This window comes from Dromaius novaehollandiae, chromosome 5 (genome assembly GCF_036370855.1).
Source record: "Dromaius novaehollandiae isolate bDroNov1 chromosome 5, bDroNov1.hap1, whole genome shotgun sequence".
In the NCBI taxonomy this organism is placed as follows: domain Eukaryota; kingdom Metazoa; phylum Chordata; class Aves; order Casuariiformes; family Dromaiidae; genus Dromaius; species Dromaius novaehollandiae.
Window position 1 is genome coordinate 24,100,400 of NC_088102.1, and position 18,229 is coordinate 24,118,628.

The 18,229-nt window shown below is 34.8% G+C and overlaps 1 protein-coding gene across 7 annotated transcripts in view; it reads left to right on the forward strand.

Annotated features, from left to right (window-relative positions):
• The window catches only part of CEP128 (centrosomal protein 128), a 135,146-nt gene extending 123,477 nt beyond the window's left edge, over positions 1-11,669 (forward strand). For all 7 annotated transcript variants that reach the window (XM_064512226.1, XM_064512230.1, XM_064512227.1 and 4 more), the window contains one exon: positions 4,095-11,669. In XM_064512226.1, the coding sequence (XP_064368296.1) occupies positions 4,095-4,201 (107 nt within the window). In that variant the 3' untranslated portion in view covers positions 4,202-11,669. The remainder of the gene's footprint in view (positions 1-4,094) is intronic.
• The last annotated feature ends 6,560 nt before the right edge of the window (positions 11,670-18,229 follow it).

Consider the following 18,229-nt stretch of genomic DNA (forward strand, 5'->3'; position numbering starts at 1 on the left):
CAAATTAAAGTGCTTTAGGTTAGAGTGAATTGAAACATCTTAAATAAATTCTCTAGAGCAGAAAAATCCACTGTCATAGAAGAATACATTTGTAAACATCAGATAGATGTTAAAAAAATAAGCAAATATGGGACAAGGAGGAGTAGGCTGCATTTGCATTGTAATGTTGTATGTGGTACAGATGGAATTTCAGAATCTGGTTTCATTTTCTGTTTTTTAGGTCATTGCATATTAAAGGTTCAAGTAATTTTTTCAGGAGGCTGAACATTTTTGTTTAGGTAATACATAGTGTAAAAATTTTGTCAGCTTCTTACCATCACTTTCTAATATGTGGCCAAATAAGGCAATTAAGGAATAGTAATGTTTGAATAGTGAATTTTTTTTTTTTCTGATCAGTTTATGGGATAAAGGAAACAAGGGAAAAAAATTTCTGTAAGCAAAGAAGATTGAAGTTGACAGAAGAATGTCAGTGATTTATAAATACTGAAGGTGATCAACATCACGTATGAGTGACATAGTGTTGGTGGCTTACAGCTTGCGACTGAACCATGATTGTATTACTATCTGTATAAAGCTTGTATTGCCTTCAAAAGAGACTTTGTTGACACACAACACATTATCAGGAACAAGATTGCTTTTGGGTGAACACTGAAGTGTAGTCAATACATTATTATTATTACTATTTTGCTTAGATATTATTTTCTTCCAAATAGTAAAAGGTGCCTTTCGAAGTGTTCAGAAATGACCAAGGGATTATTATTTTTTTAGTGCTTAAAATTTTAGGAAGGTATTTTCCATATGATAAATTAAGCAGATCTTCATATTCCATATTTTCCAAATCCTAGTATGGTGTTGTAGAGTTTTTAGTTTTGTTCTTTTGCCCAGGTGGTAAAGAGTCATTAAAAAAAAAAAAGAAAGAAAAACAAAAAGCAAAAAGACAGTGAATGTGTTTCATTTTTTCCTATTGCCTATTCATTTTTAAGAGAAAGGAACTGGATATAAAAATCTTTGTTGTTATAGTTTCTTATTTGTATTCTATAAAAATGTATTAGACAATTTTTCTGAGGCTAAAGTAGAGTAGTAGGCATTAGAATATTATTATAGGTATAGAATATTTTTCCTATCCCTGATTTTATTTGATAAAATGAAGGGTTTTTTCTTAATTCCTCACTTTGTTGATTCTTTTCTCCTAAGAGTAAGTGCTATTTTTTATTCTTTATGCTTAATAAGTAAGTAGCAGAGCAAATCAGGTGCCCATTGTAGATGCCTGGTGTCATTTTTAGATGCCTGGGAAAGTATAGGTTTCACATAGTTCCTGTCTCATATTGTGCAGCCCTTTGTGGATATCTGTGATACACTAGGACACCAAAGCATTTGAATCACTCCTTAGACATTCGTTAGTGATTTAATGTTTTACTTTGGGCTGAACCTCATTTCCACCAGTCAGTTGTGTATTCTGAAGTTTTTGCTATATTTGTTCTTGACGACAGTGAAAATTCTGCAGCAATATTAACATTAAGGAGCTTTTCTTGTAATTGCCAGTGAGTGGCAAGTGGTGATAAGATCAGATACTTCTCTCAATTGCATAAACTCCATGAGCTTTTAATTTCAGTAATGATATTAATTAGTTATAACTTGAGGCTTTGATGGTGAAGTTTAATTTGAGGTCTTTTGCTCCTAAACCTCCTGTAACTTTTAATAAATCTAACTATAAGTGTCATCACCTATTTCCTGTGACTAATTTATCTCCTTACTTCTTTAAAAACAGAAGAATGGACTATTTTTTTTCTTTATTCACCTTTAGGAACAATTCACAAGGCTTTGTGATTTGGTTTATCCCCACTCCATCTCATAAAGTCATGAAACCTTGCAGATAATAGAGCCAAAAGGTAGTACTAGAAGTTCCCTTCCAAATGTGTGTCTGTTAAGAGTTGGAGGCGAGTAGATAAGTCTGATGGAATTTAATTGATGAGGGGGATCCTGGGTTTTAAGTTTAAAATTGATGGTGAAAAAAAGGGGGGGGGGGATATGAACGAGTGAATGAGGGAACAATGATCTGCATCCATATTTATATTTAGTATAAAGTTGCCAATATAGCAGACAGTTGAAAGGAAAAGTAATTAGAACTCTGTTTTATGTCTGGTCTTCATGTTTCTGGTTAATTTCTATGATTATGACAACTTTTCCATAACAAGCTATTTTAAAAGATGCTGTGGGAATGGGCTTTTATTTCTCTATCCATGTTCTTAGGAAGAGATTTAACTGACAAAATAATTTATACAAGGGAGCATTCAGTAGATATGTTTGCAGTCCGTATTATTAGCAGACCAAAAAATCAGCTACTGTTGTTATCTAGAAAATAATCCTCAGAAGTTTTTCATGGACACTGTACTTTTCTCAAGTTTTCTATTACAAAGGTCCCAAGAGTTACAGATGCTTTGCATTAGTTTTGTGAATTGGTTCCTGCCTTTCTCTTTGTACAGTTCATCACTTCAAGGTTTTAACCTGGATGGTTTCCCAGAAGCCATATGGCTTTCAGGCTTTCTATTGTTGTTGGGAATCTCTGTTCCAGGACTTTCTTAGCTGAGCCTTTAGGGAGAAGAAAATAGTCACCAGTCTTTCTAACTTTTGCAGCTAGGATGACAATCTTCTCTGGCCTTTTGGCTCTGGTGATATACAACACTCTTGTGTCAACATGGTACACAGTAGGAATGGTGTAATGGTTGAATAAAAACAAGTTGTCATGAATGTTGATTTTTATTGTCATGACAGTTATCCCCTGCAATCCATACTGATGTCCTTGTTTATCCCTTTATATATACTTTTTCATAAACTCTAAAGACTATTTGAATTGACTGATTTATAAATATGTAAGCTAACAAAAATGAATAATATATTGTAACATCATGATGCTGTGGAACACCATTCTAGAACAAAACCTCCTAGAACTGTTCAGTGATAAAGATCTGGAATAGTTGAAAACTAAGCATCATCTCTTTGCGAATGGGTTTAGTGTGGCAATGAATCTTTTGTATGATTTTTTCCACTTCTGCTTACTTTGAGTAGTGATCAAAGGAGGTACAGTCAAAAGAGCTTACAATAGTATAGTTCTAGGTGAATGCTAAAAAATTCATGCCAAAAAATGATAATTCACTCTCTTACTAATGTCCCAAGCATGGTGATTACATTTTCCTTCTGAAAGTGATAACATCTCACTACTCCTAATTAAACTGTGAAGACTTGCTCCCTATTACATGACTTTCAGTTGTATACTGCTAAGATTTTACTGGACCATTCAAAGAATTGCACTCTGAGTATTTATAACAATCAGTCAGGAAGGACCACTTTTCTTATGATTTTATGGTATAGGTGAGGTCATTAGAAAAAGGTATGTTGTATGAATTGATATCCACTTTCTTCCCCTTAATTTCTGCCTTTTGTCAAATATTTGCTAGATTTTGGTATATTCAAAATTTCCTCCAACACTTAATCATAAGATGTTCTGTCACTTCATATTGTCTAGATTTTGATACAATATAACGTATTTAGAAATAAGCGTTACACATATACACCTGCAAAGGTGCGTATGTATAGTATATAGCATATGGCATCCTATGAACACCTGTTCAATGTGAATTGTTGACTCTAGGCCATGCCATTGGAGAAGGTATTCCCTTAGGAATTTTCTGAGTGGTTTGTTTTGTGTTATTTAAATAAAAATGCTGGAAAACTAAAAGGAAATGAAGTATTAGTAGAATTATCGAATTTCAGAAAATGCAAAAGTTTACATTTCTTCTGCATAAGAAAGCCATCTTGGCCATATCAGTAGTATATAGTATTAAAAACTATTTCTCTAGAAAAATAAATCTCTGCTCAATTCATAGCATCATTAATATTAATTATTAATATTTATCATTGAGTTGATATGAAACATTAGTATTGAATATTAGTATCATATTGCCTGTTGTGTGTATTATAAATATTACATAATGAAATATATGATTGATATAAAATCTATTCATGGCCAGTCAGCAAAATGAACGTGTTTCTCTGAAGATGTTTAATTACTTTTTTCATCTGACTCTTATTTCTAGCATTTATGAAAAAAAAGGTTCCTTTTGATATAAATGCCACCAAGGAAGATCCCATTAATGTTGCTGTCAATGAAATGAAGTCACAAGCAGAAAGAGGGAAGCAGTAGAATGCTTTACAAAAACGCATCAACTTTCTCCGTGGTAAATTCGATTCCACTCTTTTGTTTTAAAATAGTAGTAATTCTGTCTGTTTATAGGAGTGACAAACCTTTAGTTATTCATCTATTGCCAAAAACTTAAGTGAAAGAGCATCAAGAGAGAGACTAACAAACTCTAGTAGTATTGTATGTAATTTATATGCCAAAGGTTTTCTGGGATAATGCTCTATTCTCTAGCATTTGTTTCTGTTGTCCTCCTGGTCTAAATTTGTTGTATACCTGAAACATTGCTAAGTGAAAGAACTGTGACATTAATCTTTACTATAAGCTTATTTACACCTGCACAGAAATTTTGCTGACGTGTTTTTGATAACATTTAATAATGTTGTTAATAATCAAATAATCAAAACATTCAAAATATACTTTTGCCCTAATATTTATTATGAGAGTCATTATACTGTTTTATACGGACACATACTTATGATGTTAGGTCCTTCAATTTACAACCATCATTTAACAGGTCATTAGATGAATATTAAACAAAACCACATTTCTTCAAAATTGGCAGGAGTTCATATAATGGTTTCAGGATCAGCATATCTCTATTATCAACTGTTTAGAGTTGTTATTCTTGCCAGAATATATAGTATCTTATCAAATGGCATGGCAAATTTGACTTGTGTGACCTCCAGTAAGACATTTAACTTTTTTCTTCATCAAGACCTATTCATACCTATCTGTATTAAGCACTTTGACGGGCAGTGCTTTCTGACTGTGAAAATTTTAATGGCAGGGTTTAATGATCATTTATTTATTCTCTTTTATTCTTTTTTAGAAGTTTATGCATGTCATATTAATTTTGAAATGTTATGGAAATAAAGTATTGCACTATCGTATTGGGCCTGATGGCTCTATTCTAAACAAGTTTGTTACATATCCACATCACTGTGGTCTCAAACAGCACATCACAGCTGAATCTTCTACTGTCACAAGAATTGTCTGTGTTTCTGATGGTCCTGGTTTAATTCTGCTATCTTTAGTGCTGCTGGTTGAGTCACCACTATTGTGCCTTAAAAAATTGGCCAAACCTGTCAGAATACTGTAGCAACACAAACACCAATGAAACAATTCTATTTTGTCAGCTTCTTTCATATTAGGGAGCCTATTCCTTCTGAAATCCTTCTGAAACAGTGTCTCTTTTTTTATTAATAAAGCCCTGTAGGTCTGTGGGTCATAATTCCCATGTCATTATGTGCCACCTAAAAATGGGACTTTTCTTTCCCCCGAAGAAGTATTCTGTAGTCCCAGTGGATTCTGTAGACAGTGGACTTAGTTTACAGAATCCTCTTGTATTCAGCCTGTTTCAAACACAGCTTTTTGCTAAGAACATCAAAATCAGAAAAGGAAATGGGAAAAACTTGAATTGATTTTTGCTTGCATTCTCTATGCACTTAAATTACTTGATTGTATAAAAACAGCTATTCACAATTTTTCAGGTCCCATAGAAAATTTTTCTATTTTGGTTTTAAATGTTTTCTTTACCTTCTGTATGTGCATAACACTATGCATGGTAGTGCTGGCACTGGCTTTTTGCAAACTGCTGGCACATCTGCTAATTCAGAAGGTTGGAAAAGCAAAACAGGAATATCCATCTCTTCTGATCTGAACAGTAATGACAGGGCCAGAACAAAAACAAGTAATCGTCTACAGTGGAGCAGGCTGGACAAATAAAAACCTGTTTGTATCATGGTGTACAAAGAGTATGGATGACATGAAGCTGTGTATAACTCAGGCCACAGTTAACATAAGCTAAACTTACTTTAAGTGTATCCAGCATTTGTAATTTATTTTTTTAATTGGATCAGAGCACAGCTGTAAATAGAGTATTTAAAATATTGTAGCTGGTTTGTCTGGTGCAATGTTAAAAAAATTGCAAAATAAAATGTCAGCAGCTTGCAGACTTTATGGTACCTATAAATTATGGCTAAAAAAAATATAGAAAGGTCATTTTAAAAAATTTTATAATACAGTAAATCATGCTCTCAAAATACACCATGTTGTAATGAGATCTTTTTAAAAAAGTGACTGATGGATAGATTGCTGATGGATAAATGTATGTCCAACCCACTTTACTGCAGCTGAAACAGTTTTGGGGATGTCAAGTGCCTGTTGGTAAGTGGGTTGAGCCCTCAGAGCCTCAGCTGAGAAGCAGTACATTGAAAAACAGTATTGTCTCTTTTCCAAAAGAATTTGTGAAAATCTGGTATTAATTCTTACTGTTTTATTTATTCATTCACTCTTTCTCACTTGAACCTCAGAAATCTGAACTGTGTTTCCTCAAAACAGTATCACTACTGTTTTACAATATTTGACAACTGAGGATAAGCAGTCTGAACTCCCTCATTATTACATCAAGTATTGAATCAATTTTCATACAATGCAAGACAGAAATCACTAGTAGGTGAAGAATTCTGGCTTTAAGACTCCTTAAATATGTTCACTGCTCTCAATATATTTGCCTTTGGCCACATGACTGGGTTCTCGGTAGAGTTTTATTTCCTCTCTCAAATTTTCTAAAAGGCTGAGGGAAGGGAAGAAATTAAACCACAAAAAAAGGAATTTTTAATGAGTAGGCTTTTGGTCTCTAAAGCCAGGAAATTCTTTCTTAAATTTACCCTCTTGGCACTGCAGTCCAGATAGCATATAATATTTGTCTTTGTTCCACCTTTGATAGAGGTTCATATTACAAAGTGATTTTTGTTTCCTTTTTATTGAACACTAAAGTTCCATTCATGACAGTATTTGAAACTGTCCCTTTGTGGTTTAAGAAATAATATTTTTTCCATATTGGCCTGAAATAATATTCCTCTCACCAGTTTCAGTTTTTAAAGTAGAAAAACAGATAATTTTTGTATAAAACATTTCCTATATTTCAGATCCTAAAATTTGCTGTCCTTTTTGGTCATCGGATCTCTTTTGAATTTTAACCTTTTAATGAGCCATTCCTCCATTTTTGCACAATGCAGTGGTTTTCAATAATCGAAAAATGTGGGATCACACATACAAGTGGTGCTTTGTGTCTTTGTTCTGTTCAATATTTGGTAAATTAAGCTACTTTATATGCATGTACTAAATAATGGATTTAACAAGCTCATCTCAGGCATCCAGATTTTTAAATGCTGTCCTGAACTACAGTGGTTCAATCGTGTGCTTCCAGTAATGGGTTTATTAATCTGAAGATGATGCACTGGCCCTGTTCAGCATCCCTTATTTCAGCATCAGATAATCAACACTTGAATTACTTTTCAGTATTACAGTGTCTTTCAGTTCTTTACTGTTTTACATCAGACTATAAGAGTACTTGTTCTTAAAAAGTTTTGAGAAGGCAATTACTTAATATTCAAAGGAGTTGATTTTTATTATGTAATTATATTATTCCAAGAAAAAACTTCAAAACGAAAATAGAACTTAGTCCAGGGAGCAGTGTCCCTCCCTGGGTTTTTCTAGATTTTCTAAATTTTACCATTCATTCTACTATCAGTTTTTAGTGGAAAATAGTAAAGGGTAGACACCGCTGCAATAGCCTTGAAATATTATTGATTCCAGGCAGAAAAGAGCCTACAAACTGTTTTAGGAGATCTGCCTAAGTGCTTAGCATAGGAACTTAAAAACTTGTATTACGATGTATATTTCTTCAGGGTGTCAATCTCAAATTACCATCAGTAGAAACAATTGCTGGCATCTAAAATATTTCTGGAAAGTGATGCAGAGATTTGCTAGGGATGGTCCTGGTATCATTCTGCAAATGTGGATCTCTGGGTCACTCGCATTGTTAAACAAACATCAAGCTGGGAAGTCATCCCAATTTATGTTCTGGCATTAGGCTTTACACAGAAACCACCAGCGTCCCAGTTTTGTACTCAGTGTGGAAAATGATTAAGATGAGTTGTGCTTACTGCTGGCCAAGAGAAAAGTTTGCATCTGTGACATAAGCTATTTGGTGTACGGAGCTCAATGATTGCACCATTTTTAGTGAAGTTTTCACTGCTGGTTGCAACCCTGACAACACCATCTCATCCAGACAGCTGCAGCCATGAAGGGATTCAGAAGAATTTTTGCTACATGTTTTGACTAACACAAGGTCAATATGTCCATCAGAAACCATGGATTTGTTTGTTCTGTCTTCACTGGAGAAATCTCTTTTGAAGTCATAAAGCTTGAAAACATAGAAACCATAGTGAGACACATCAGCAGCGAGGCTCTCTAGCCATAGAATGTGAATCTGTTAGCGTGTTGTCCATTGTTTCATTAGGTGTCTGAAAAGTAATAAAAGACTAGATAAAAACAACAAAATTTTAAAGTTGAATAAACTGTTCTTTTTTTGGAAAAAATCTGATATCAAAGTCAAGAAACACTTCACTTTTCGTGAGTGCAAGTCATTTCTTAAACTTGAGTAACTCCTTTTATAGACTGTCTTTGAAGCCCCTGAAATGTATTAGTCACCAGACATCAACTCCATTTCATGGCATCTATTATTATGAGAGACTTGCTCACCTTGATTTATACTTAGCAATGTCCCATACTTTAGGAAACTCTGTTATGTGCAGTGTTCACTGAATATAAAACTTGAAACAATTCCATTGAAGATGGTTGATATATGGAGTGCTGGCTGGCTAGTCCAGTGTATTTCAACAAAAATATCAGATGCTCAAATTCCTGCCTGAGTATTTCATTACCAGAAGAAAGTGACAAATACATATCCATTTAGTCTGTAGGTAATTTTGCAAGAGTGTCCATTCTGCAAATCACTGTTTTTGAAGCTGAGTCACTTTTGAAGCTAAATTTTTCCGTATGTGCTTATTGGAAATGTTGATTTAAAAAAAAAATATTTTTTTCTCTCTCTTGGAGTGTGTGAGAAAAATTGTTAGTCACTTTTGAGTTCTGGAACTTTTTTTTTTTTAATAATATATTGCCACTTTCTTTTTAATTAAATAACTAAAAAAGGAGCTAATTCAGATACCTCATTACAAGCACTGCTAATTAAGTGAATTGGTGTATGAGTAATTTTCCTCCAGATTTATTGTTTTTATTTAAATAAAATAGTGTTTTTTACATTTAATATTCTAAGTCTGAAACAAAAATAATCTCGTGATCAAGAATTTAGGTTAGGAAATTCTCAAACTCAAGTTGCCCTGCCTTACTATACATGTGACACTGCACATGTTACATCACATTTCGCAGTCCACTCTTGCCATTGCTTGTACACTCTAAAGTGACTTAAAGAATCTGCAAAATTCCAGAAAAGAATTATATTTGTGCAGGATGTCTCTGTACTGGTGTAAAGTGAGAAAAGGATGTCTTTAATACCTCTTAACCTGTTAATGTAATGGAGAGAGGAATGGTAGAATGAAATTCCTCAACATGCAATTATTCCCTGACATAAAGTCCTTGAAAGACTCTTGCAAGGAATGCATGTCCTGATTTAATATAAAAGTCTCCCTGATCATATTCCCGTATAAACTCTCAGCAGAGTGTTAGGGACAGCTCTATGAAAAAAATGTGTATCCATCTTTTCTTTTATTAACTTTACATTTCGTTTATCCTTTCTCATGAATTTGAATATGTGTGTATGTATAAACATGCTGCTACTTTTCATTCCTGTACAGTAAAGTGCTCTGGATATGGTATGTTGAAGCTGACATTGCTAACATAACCTGAATTATTGCAGGTTCCTCTATGTTTCATTTCCCAAATGTAAAGGTGTGTTCAGACTTCTAAGAGGTACATGGACACCTTTTCACATAATTACATGCATCTTTCTTATCTTCATAAACATGCATAAACATGCGTGATCCTACACTGTGTGACATCCTTTATGCTGTAGAAATTCAGGCTTCACTGAAAATAGTGGAGGCCTTGTCTCTAATGTTAGGATTTCACATTAGGTTTGAAAAAAGAATGGAGAAATATTTTCAACACATACAATAAGTATGTGTTGGTCTGATGAGCAAACAAATACATAAAATGCATTGAAAAATCTATTATCTTATCTAAATACTTCCATAGCAGACTGCAATAATTTGGAATAATTCAGCATTACTTCTTTTTTTGTTTTAGGCAATTTTTTCAAAATTTTATATATGGAGTTTGGGGTTTATTTGGGCTCTTGTATAGGTACTTTTATTTTTCAGGAAAACTAAAGCAAATTTAATTGTAAAGGAAAAAAACGCTGCTTCTAAATACCCAATACAAACTGATGAAAGTTGAAAAATTCAGAAATATTACTGCTCTTTGTTCCATTGTAATATTGGTTACTACAGCATTGTCAAAATAACAAAACCCTCCTAAAGTAAGGATAGTTTGTCAGATGAGATGCATGAGTTGAATTTCACACTCAAGATTAAATATTTAGTTTCACATCTTTTTTTTCCCAACAAATTCAAATACCTATAATGAGAATTTTCTTATATGTAGCTGAAGCTAATTATATCTTACATCTAAATACCAGCACTATTGATAGACTTTTTTTGAATAAAACTCACAAAATAAAACTATTTTTAGCTACTAATCAGATATCCTCCAACTTCTACAGCAAGTCATTTAATTTTTTTTGTCATATGACAATTTAGTTCCAAGCTAGCTTGTTCCAAGGTGATTTCACTCCAAATTTTCCATTAGCTGCCATCTTTAGGAAAAAAAAATCTTAGCTGTCTTGAGAATTACATCATGAATTAAACTACTGCTTGGCTATTACTTGCTGAGAGATGCAATCTACAATTGCATTTTCAGAATAACACAGGTCTAGGAACAAAAATGTTGTGGAAGTATAAAAGGAGAAATTAGTTACCATATTATTTCTAAGGATGGGTCCTTGTCAACCTGTGGAAGTTTGTTGATACTCAGTTATGTGTGAGGTCTGATTTGTGCGTGTCACTAGTTTTATTGTTGTGTGACTGCATTGACTTCAGTATAAGTATACCTATGGATTCTGGAAATTTTAAACCAAAATCAATAGCATAAATAAAATCAAACATAAATACAAAGCAAAATGTCATAAATGTGGAGATATGTAAAGTAATTACACTAAAAAGTATATGAAAGCTGTGTACCATGCCGTGCTTTGAATATGTTACTGCAAACTCGTGGCTTGATGTGGAGTCCACAGATGTATTTATGTATAAGTTTGGTTAAGGCTCTCCCTGAAAACTTTATGTGTTAATTTAATGTCAATATTTGTACCTACTTTCTACAATCAATATAAAAAGTTAGCCAATGAAACAGTAACAAAAACGTTGATCTTTATTACTTTTTGCTGACTTGGTGCTTATTCCTGAAAGCAAGGTTGTAAGTGTTTATTGCATCTCAGGAGATATTTAGTACCTTAGCGGGATCAAAGTTAGTGTTACTCATAATTTAAAGTGTAACATGAAATGTTACCATTTTTGTAAACAAAAAAATAAATTATTTTTCCAATGAATGCTTAGCATCTGTATTCATTTGCTTAACACTACCAAATTTTTGTAAAGACCTCAATAGTTTTCCTGTGTTGTTTGTAATTGATCTTTTTGGTTTTGTGTGAATCATGAAGTGGATTTATTAACTCATTGATATGGATGCTTGATGTGAATTTATTTTGTCTGATTTTGGTTTTTAACTTGCTACTAAGAAAAGTGATACGCTCCTAGATTTGTGATTTTTATTTTCTTTCAATTACTAGTATAAAACTGGTTTAGAGAATAAGATGGTAGTTTTTGTGTGAGATAGTCTCAATACTGTTCTTTAAAAGGGCATGTATTTAAAACACTTATTTAGGTAAAAGATTTGTTAACCCATATGGGCCAAAAAAAAAAAAAAATTGGCAACATATTACAGTGTTATAATTAGGGGTGGGTCTTTACATTGGCCCTGAATCACGGAGTTTTTCCAGAGGTGTTCTTGAATGGGACAAAGCTGTTGCGTCTATAGCCTCTTCCAGAGCGTGAGGGAGATGCATCTGACTAAATGTGGGTTTGTACAGAATACGTGCCTTAATCTAAGCTAACCTGCCTTTATAGTCAACAAAGTATGCAAGATCTATAGCATGATTCATCTCACCCCAAAATAAACACCAACATTTGATCAAATGAAGTGCAGGCAACTGTTCGGAGTATATTGACTAGATCTCTCTGTAGTAAAAAGGGGAACTAGACAGCTGATTTAGATGCATATGCCTACATTATAGGCACTTAAGGTGTGGTTTACCATGTCCATCTCCAAGGTGAGTTCCATCCATGTGTGTTTCATCTGGATTTCAGAGCGAGTTCTTTATTACTTTAAATAAAACACCACTGGAATTAGTGGAACTGGATGCATTTAAACTTGCAAAGAGATTGAGCTATCTCAGCATTTAAAAGAGCAAAAATTTGCTGAAGAGTTCCAGAGCTAAATTCCTATGGAAGCATTTCATAGAAAAACAGAGCTTTATGTTATATTTTAAAATATAAAGCAAAACCAAAATAAAATTATACGCATTGCATCATTGCATACAAAGTTTTCTTATTCTGATTTCTCATGATAAGATGGCAGACTTTGTTTTCATTATATCCTGAGAAATCATTCATTGAAAGTCTGTAATTATATTACTAATTCAGTTCTCCCCATTTACATATTTCCTTGCCTTTGGAGTTAAGAGTTTTTGCATGTGTTTTACATAGCTTTATAAACTGCAGTTGTTTTACTGCAAATACCTTTATTCCTTCTCAGGCCATCTAGGATCTAACATCAGGATGTCAGGTATAATTCTGTCTGTAATACTGAGATCAGTAAGGTTGAAAAAGCAACTGATACTTCATACAGAGCTGGTGTCTTGTGGCTTTGTCAACTGAAATCATGAACTTAAAAGTTTTCATACACACAAGCAGTAGGAAAATAGAAATAATTCGTAAATTTGATGCAGTGAAGCCACAGAAACAGCATCAAGGACAATTTTCACAGTGAATGTTTTATATTTTATTGCAGCAGTTAGATGCTATTTTACAGGAATATATTTTAAGCACATTCTTGCATTAGAAATGATAAAGAAAGATTTAGTAACTGAGCTTAACTAATGGTATCTTTTCATTGGATATAAAAAAGTGATCTTTGGCTCCAGCCACTGCCACCCCCAATGCTAATCCTATTTTACGGTGTTATAGGGGTGGCTTGTCCTAAAAGGCATTAAGTTTGAATAGCTCTCAGCTGTCATTATTTAAAAAAATAAAAATAAAGTAAGGCTTTTGGCCATCACTTTTCTTAATAGATTTCCCAGCGGTTTTCACCAACACCCATGACTTAATCTGGAAGTTCTGGCCAAATTCCAATTTTATTTGTTATGTACACTTTGCCTGCCCTCTGGCATTTCAACAAGGTACAGAATTCTTCTTGCCTCATATTGATGTAGCATTTTTAACACTACTATTTTCTGTGGGAGGAGTTATAGATTAGTCCAAAGGTAGTCAGGGCAGAGAAATACAACAGAGAACCTGAGTGATACAAACATAGAGCCATCCTACACTCTACTGTCCACACAGGTATATAACCTTCCTGTGTTAGAACTGGTTTCTGAAGTGCAGCAACATAGATTTGGTTATAAATCTGTAATTTTAATATAATATAATTGTAACTATATCTGGTCCAAATTTTGTAGTTGCATTGCTTACATATAAGTGTATATGGACTTACAGTAGTAGCAAAGATGATTTTACAGTACTACAGAATTTTTTTGGACAGTGTTATGCTTTAATATTGCAGTGACAACCGAAGAAAGCAACACTGAATTTAAAAGAAGCAATAAGCCAAAAGAGGTAGGGAACCCAAAAAACACTGAGAAAAACAAAAATGTCTCAAGAAAGCAAAGAAAAAAATAGGAAAAAATGCATGGGGAGAGCAGAGAAAGATACAGTCAGCTTCATGTGAAAGACTATGAAACTGTAGGAGAGTGTATTATCTAGTGCAAGGTCAGAGGTTTCTAACAAATGTATTTGGAAATTTTTGTCAAAAGGGAAGAGAAAGTTGCTGTATAGTTGTTACATAGGGTTATTAGGTTGTATAGAAAGTATTTTGGTTTCCAAGATACTACATGAACTTAAGCATGTAGGGTACTGTTACCACAAGTCCTCATACTTGTGTAATCCAAAAGGGGTAATTAACTGCAGTAGTACAGGTTGAGCTTATTTGTGTTATCCATAAGACAAGAAGGAGCGCTTCAATCATAAAAGGCTGTGTTTAGCATGATTTTGGACCTCCTCTTTCCCCTGACCCGGCAGAGAAAATAAGTTTTAAAGATGATAAAGTCCTGCAGGGGACTTGCTCAGCATGTGCTTTTCTCGCTTTCCTTTTCCAGGCAGTTGAGAGGCAGCATATTCTTTGTGGCTCACCTAATAGCCAGGGGCCAGCAACTGGCAGACCAGTGCACGCATGCAGCTCCCGACTAGCCAAAACTTGTGCTGTGTCTGGCCCAGCTGGCAGGTCAAGCAAAGGTGGGAAGAAGAGGTGGAGAAGGAGCTGAGGGTATTGCAGTTCAACTGTAAGGCACAGAGCCATAGAAAACCTGGCTCCATTAATTCCAGTGCTCGCAGAACTACTTAGATTTCTTTAATAATTTTCCCAACTCATACATAGTTGCTAATGTATGAGTATGTTTTCCAGTGGTTCTAAAGCAGAGGGGGGAAAAAAACACTACTCAAACTATGATTTTCAAAATCTTCCCACTGCTTTTGAAGGTCAGATTTCATGTACAAATCCATTTTGGTGTGTGTTTGTTTGTTTGGTTTATGTAATTTATGTTGGCTGGTATTTTTACCTTACAGTGGGGCAAAGAGCGCAGCTTCATCTCAAAGATAGTGGATTTTGGAAGATTTTTTTTTAAAGAGGTAAAATTTTTTTTTAAATGTTAAATTATTGTAGATGTCTCCCATATACACTAACTTTTAAAATACTGTACATTTTACTCCACTTTTATCAACTTCCTAGTGATATTTATTTTCAGTGGATGTTTCAGACATGTGCAAATCAGCTAGAGTGTTTCTTATTTCCATCTGCAGCTTCCAGTAAACACATTAAAAGCAAAGCAGTTATACTATCTTTTAAAATGTTTTTTAAGGTGAAGTTACAGGTACTCCAGAGAGAACAGGATAGAATTTTGCTGGCACTTTATGAGAAGAAGTGATTACAAAAAGCATAATAAATAGTCTTAGGTATCCACACTGAAAAAAAATGTCAGGAGCATCCTATTATATACGATTTGCCTTATTAAAGCTCTTTGTTAGGATCCCATGGATCCCATTGTGCTAAATGTTGTACAAACAGGAGTAGGACAAACAGAACCAAGACTACTACAGATACTTTTTAAAAGTCGTTAAAAGTAGAAATCTATATGCAAATTTTGTATTAATTTGTTTCAACTTATGTTTCCTAAGGAACAGATTAGAAAATTCTCCTAAGAGTAAATAGGTATGGAAGAAAGGTATGTCAGAACTACTGGGAATTTTGGATGGGGATCAGCATTAATTGGGACAGTCTTGCATGGCTAGTCTGTAGCACTGTGATGTGACCTGGTGTATTGTCAGAAAAGTAATGAGGCATCACTTCTTTGCCAGGAAGGGGGCACCAGTCTACAGTTGCTAATGGAGACTTCAGCTTGAGATCCATCCCCTGACAATACAGGCCTGTGCAGCTTCGCAATTTCCCACATCCTAGGATTTCAAAACTCGTCTTAGATGGTAGACAAATGCCCTACAGCATTTCGATGTGTTTTGATTTGATGCTTTCTCCTCAACCAACTTGACATATGGCTCTTTTACATGTGAAAATATAAAGTTTATTCTAGCCTCCTTTTGGGAATCTTAGGAATATGTGCTCTTTAGTTAGAAATTAAAAAGCAGCAAATGCTGTCTGGAAGAGGCCACCTGAAAACCACTTCTGGAAGCACCAATGGTCTTCCAGAGGACAGGAGAACTATGAGCAAGAACAAGTTAATCAACATCTTTTATGCACTTGGTTGTGCAACCAATTATAGCTCAAGTAAGATTTTTCAGTGAGTCACAAAGGTGGTTTGATACAAAGAGGGGCAAATTGGTTTCACCAGATTTCTAGTGGTAAGCTCAGCTCAAACCATTTGTTATGGTCTCAGACAGATGCTTCAGCTGGCCTTAAGTCAGTAGTCTAGACCTCGCCTTATGCTTGTGTGAGGCAGGAACTGCTTGAGCTATAATGTGATTTTTCTTCCTGGCCAGACCCCATGTACCTCCTCATGCATCAAGTTCAGATAGGAACTGAACCAGAGTACAAGACTGGGTCTACAAAAAATTTCTGAGAACCATAGAATGAGAGAGATGTATAGGCAATGCTGAAAAATTTGGATTTTATACGGAACCAAGAATTCTGAAATGGTCTCTCTACAGCAATGTGCAAGCCAGTTAACAGTCAATTTTCCAAAAAGGCAATGATATATGTTACACTGCACCTAGCACTGCAACCAACAGCAGCAACAGGGGTGAGTCCTGCTTATGAATTTGTTACAGTCCTTGGAACAAACTATATTATGACTTTACTAAGAGATAGTCCACAAGTTCACCTTGCATCTACCTAGCCTAGAAAAACAGCATTTTTTCTCTTAGAGTCTAAGGTAGGTTCAGAAATTGTTAGAATAAACTCAGCCATTAGGATGTCTACCAGATACAAACATAACAAAACCTACCAACATAACTAAGTTAGGAGAAAAGGTTTTCAGATTTTATGGCCAGGTTTTTGTTCATCTTTTCAGAGTCTTTGAGAGTTGCTCTCTTGGCAGCTCATCTGCTGACCTTACCTCTCTGGACACTTGCAACTTTTAATTTCCCAGATTCTTTTGTCCTGTAATCCCTATGCAATTGGTTGTATTTGCTTTATTTGTTTGAGTTTATATGTCATGTTTTTTTAAAAAAGAGACTGATGAGGTCAGGAACCTTTGGAGGAAGGCAGGAAGACTTCTCCCCAAGGAGTAACTGAACGTGCTTAGGGAGAGAAGTTTTCAGAATGTGGGGTTGGGCTGTCAGAGGGTGAGAGCTCAACAAGAGGCAAAACTAGGACATTGCAGAGAGAAGCAGGGAACAGACACACAGTCAAGCTCAAGAGATGGAAATAAAATAAACATCCTTGGGGACTTAGAAGGGACCGCGCAGAATTTGCTGCAACTCAGAAAACCACTGCATTGCTGGTCTGAGACCTGGAAGAAAGGATTCATTTGTGGGCAGGAGGAAACTTGTTTATAGATGCTTTTAATCTTACTCTGTTTAACTTAATCATTTCAAGTTTTTTCTTTTTTAGAAAGGATAATTATTCTATCTTGTGCTCTGATAAAGTCTGGCTTTTCCAGTTTAAAAACCTTTGTGGTGGTCTTTGGAGGGAGTTTGCTGTCAGTAGAGAGTTTATGTTGATCCACTTACAGCTCTGGTTGACTCAAGGCCCCATCACATACTGTCTCTGAGCTCGGTCTTATTCAGAATTATCTCTTCTCAGAGCAGGCCAAATCCTGGAGCTGTATTGCTAATTACCCTTTACTTTAGGGTCTCAGTACAAGCCTTCTGCAGGATTATCTACATAAGCCTATTCATGTTCATTCATTTGCTTGTCCCCATTGGTTCTCTATCAGCCATTCTAATCTATCCCCTAATTCTCCTTCCTGCTGCCTGTTCTTAGCTCCAGCCTCTGTCCTTGAAGGAGCCAGCTACTGCCTTCCACCAGAAGGCAATAAATTTGTCACAAGTCAATTAGAGATTTTTTTTTTCTTGATATCACATCATGACTTAACATGTACATAGTCCCTCTGGTGAAGAAGCTTCTTGACAATCCAGGGAAAGTTATATATTTCAGCTCCTTTGGGATACTTTCTGGTCAGATTCATGAAGGACACCTTCCTTGCCCAAATCCAACTATTCCACATGTTCCATCACTGCCATTTTGTAGAGAAGCATCTTGATACTATGTTTGCACTTGTCACTAGCTGGCAGTAACTCCTGGTTTAGCAGACTTTCATCACAT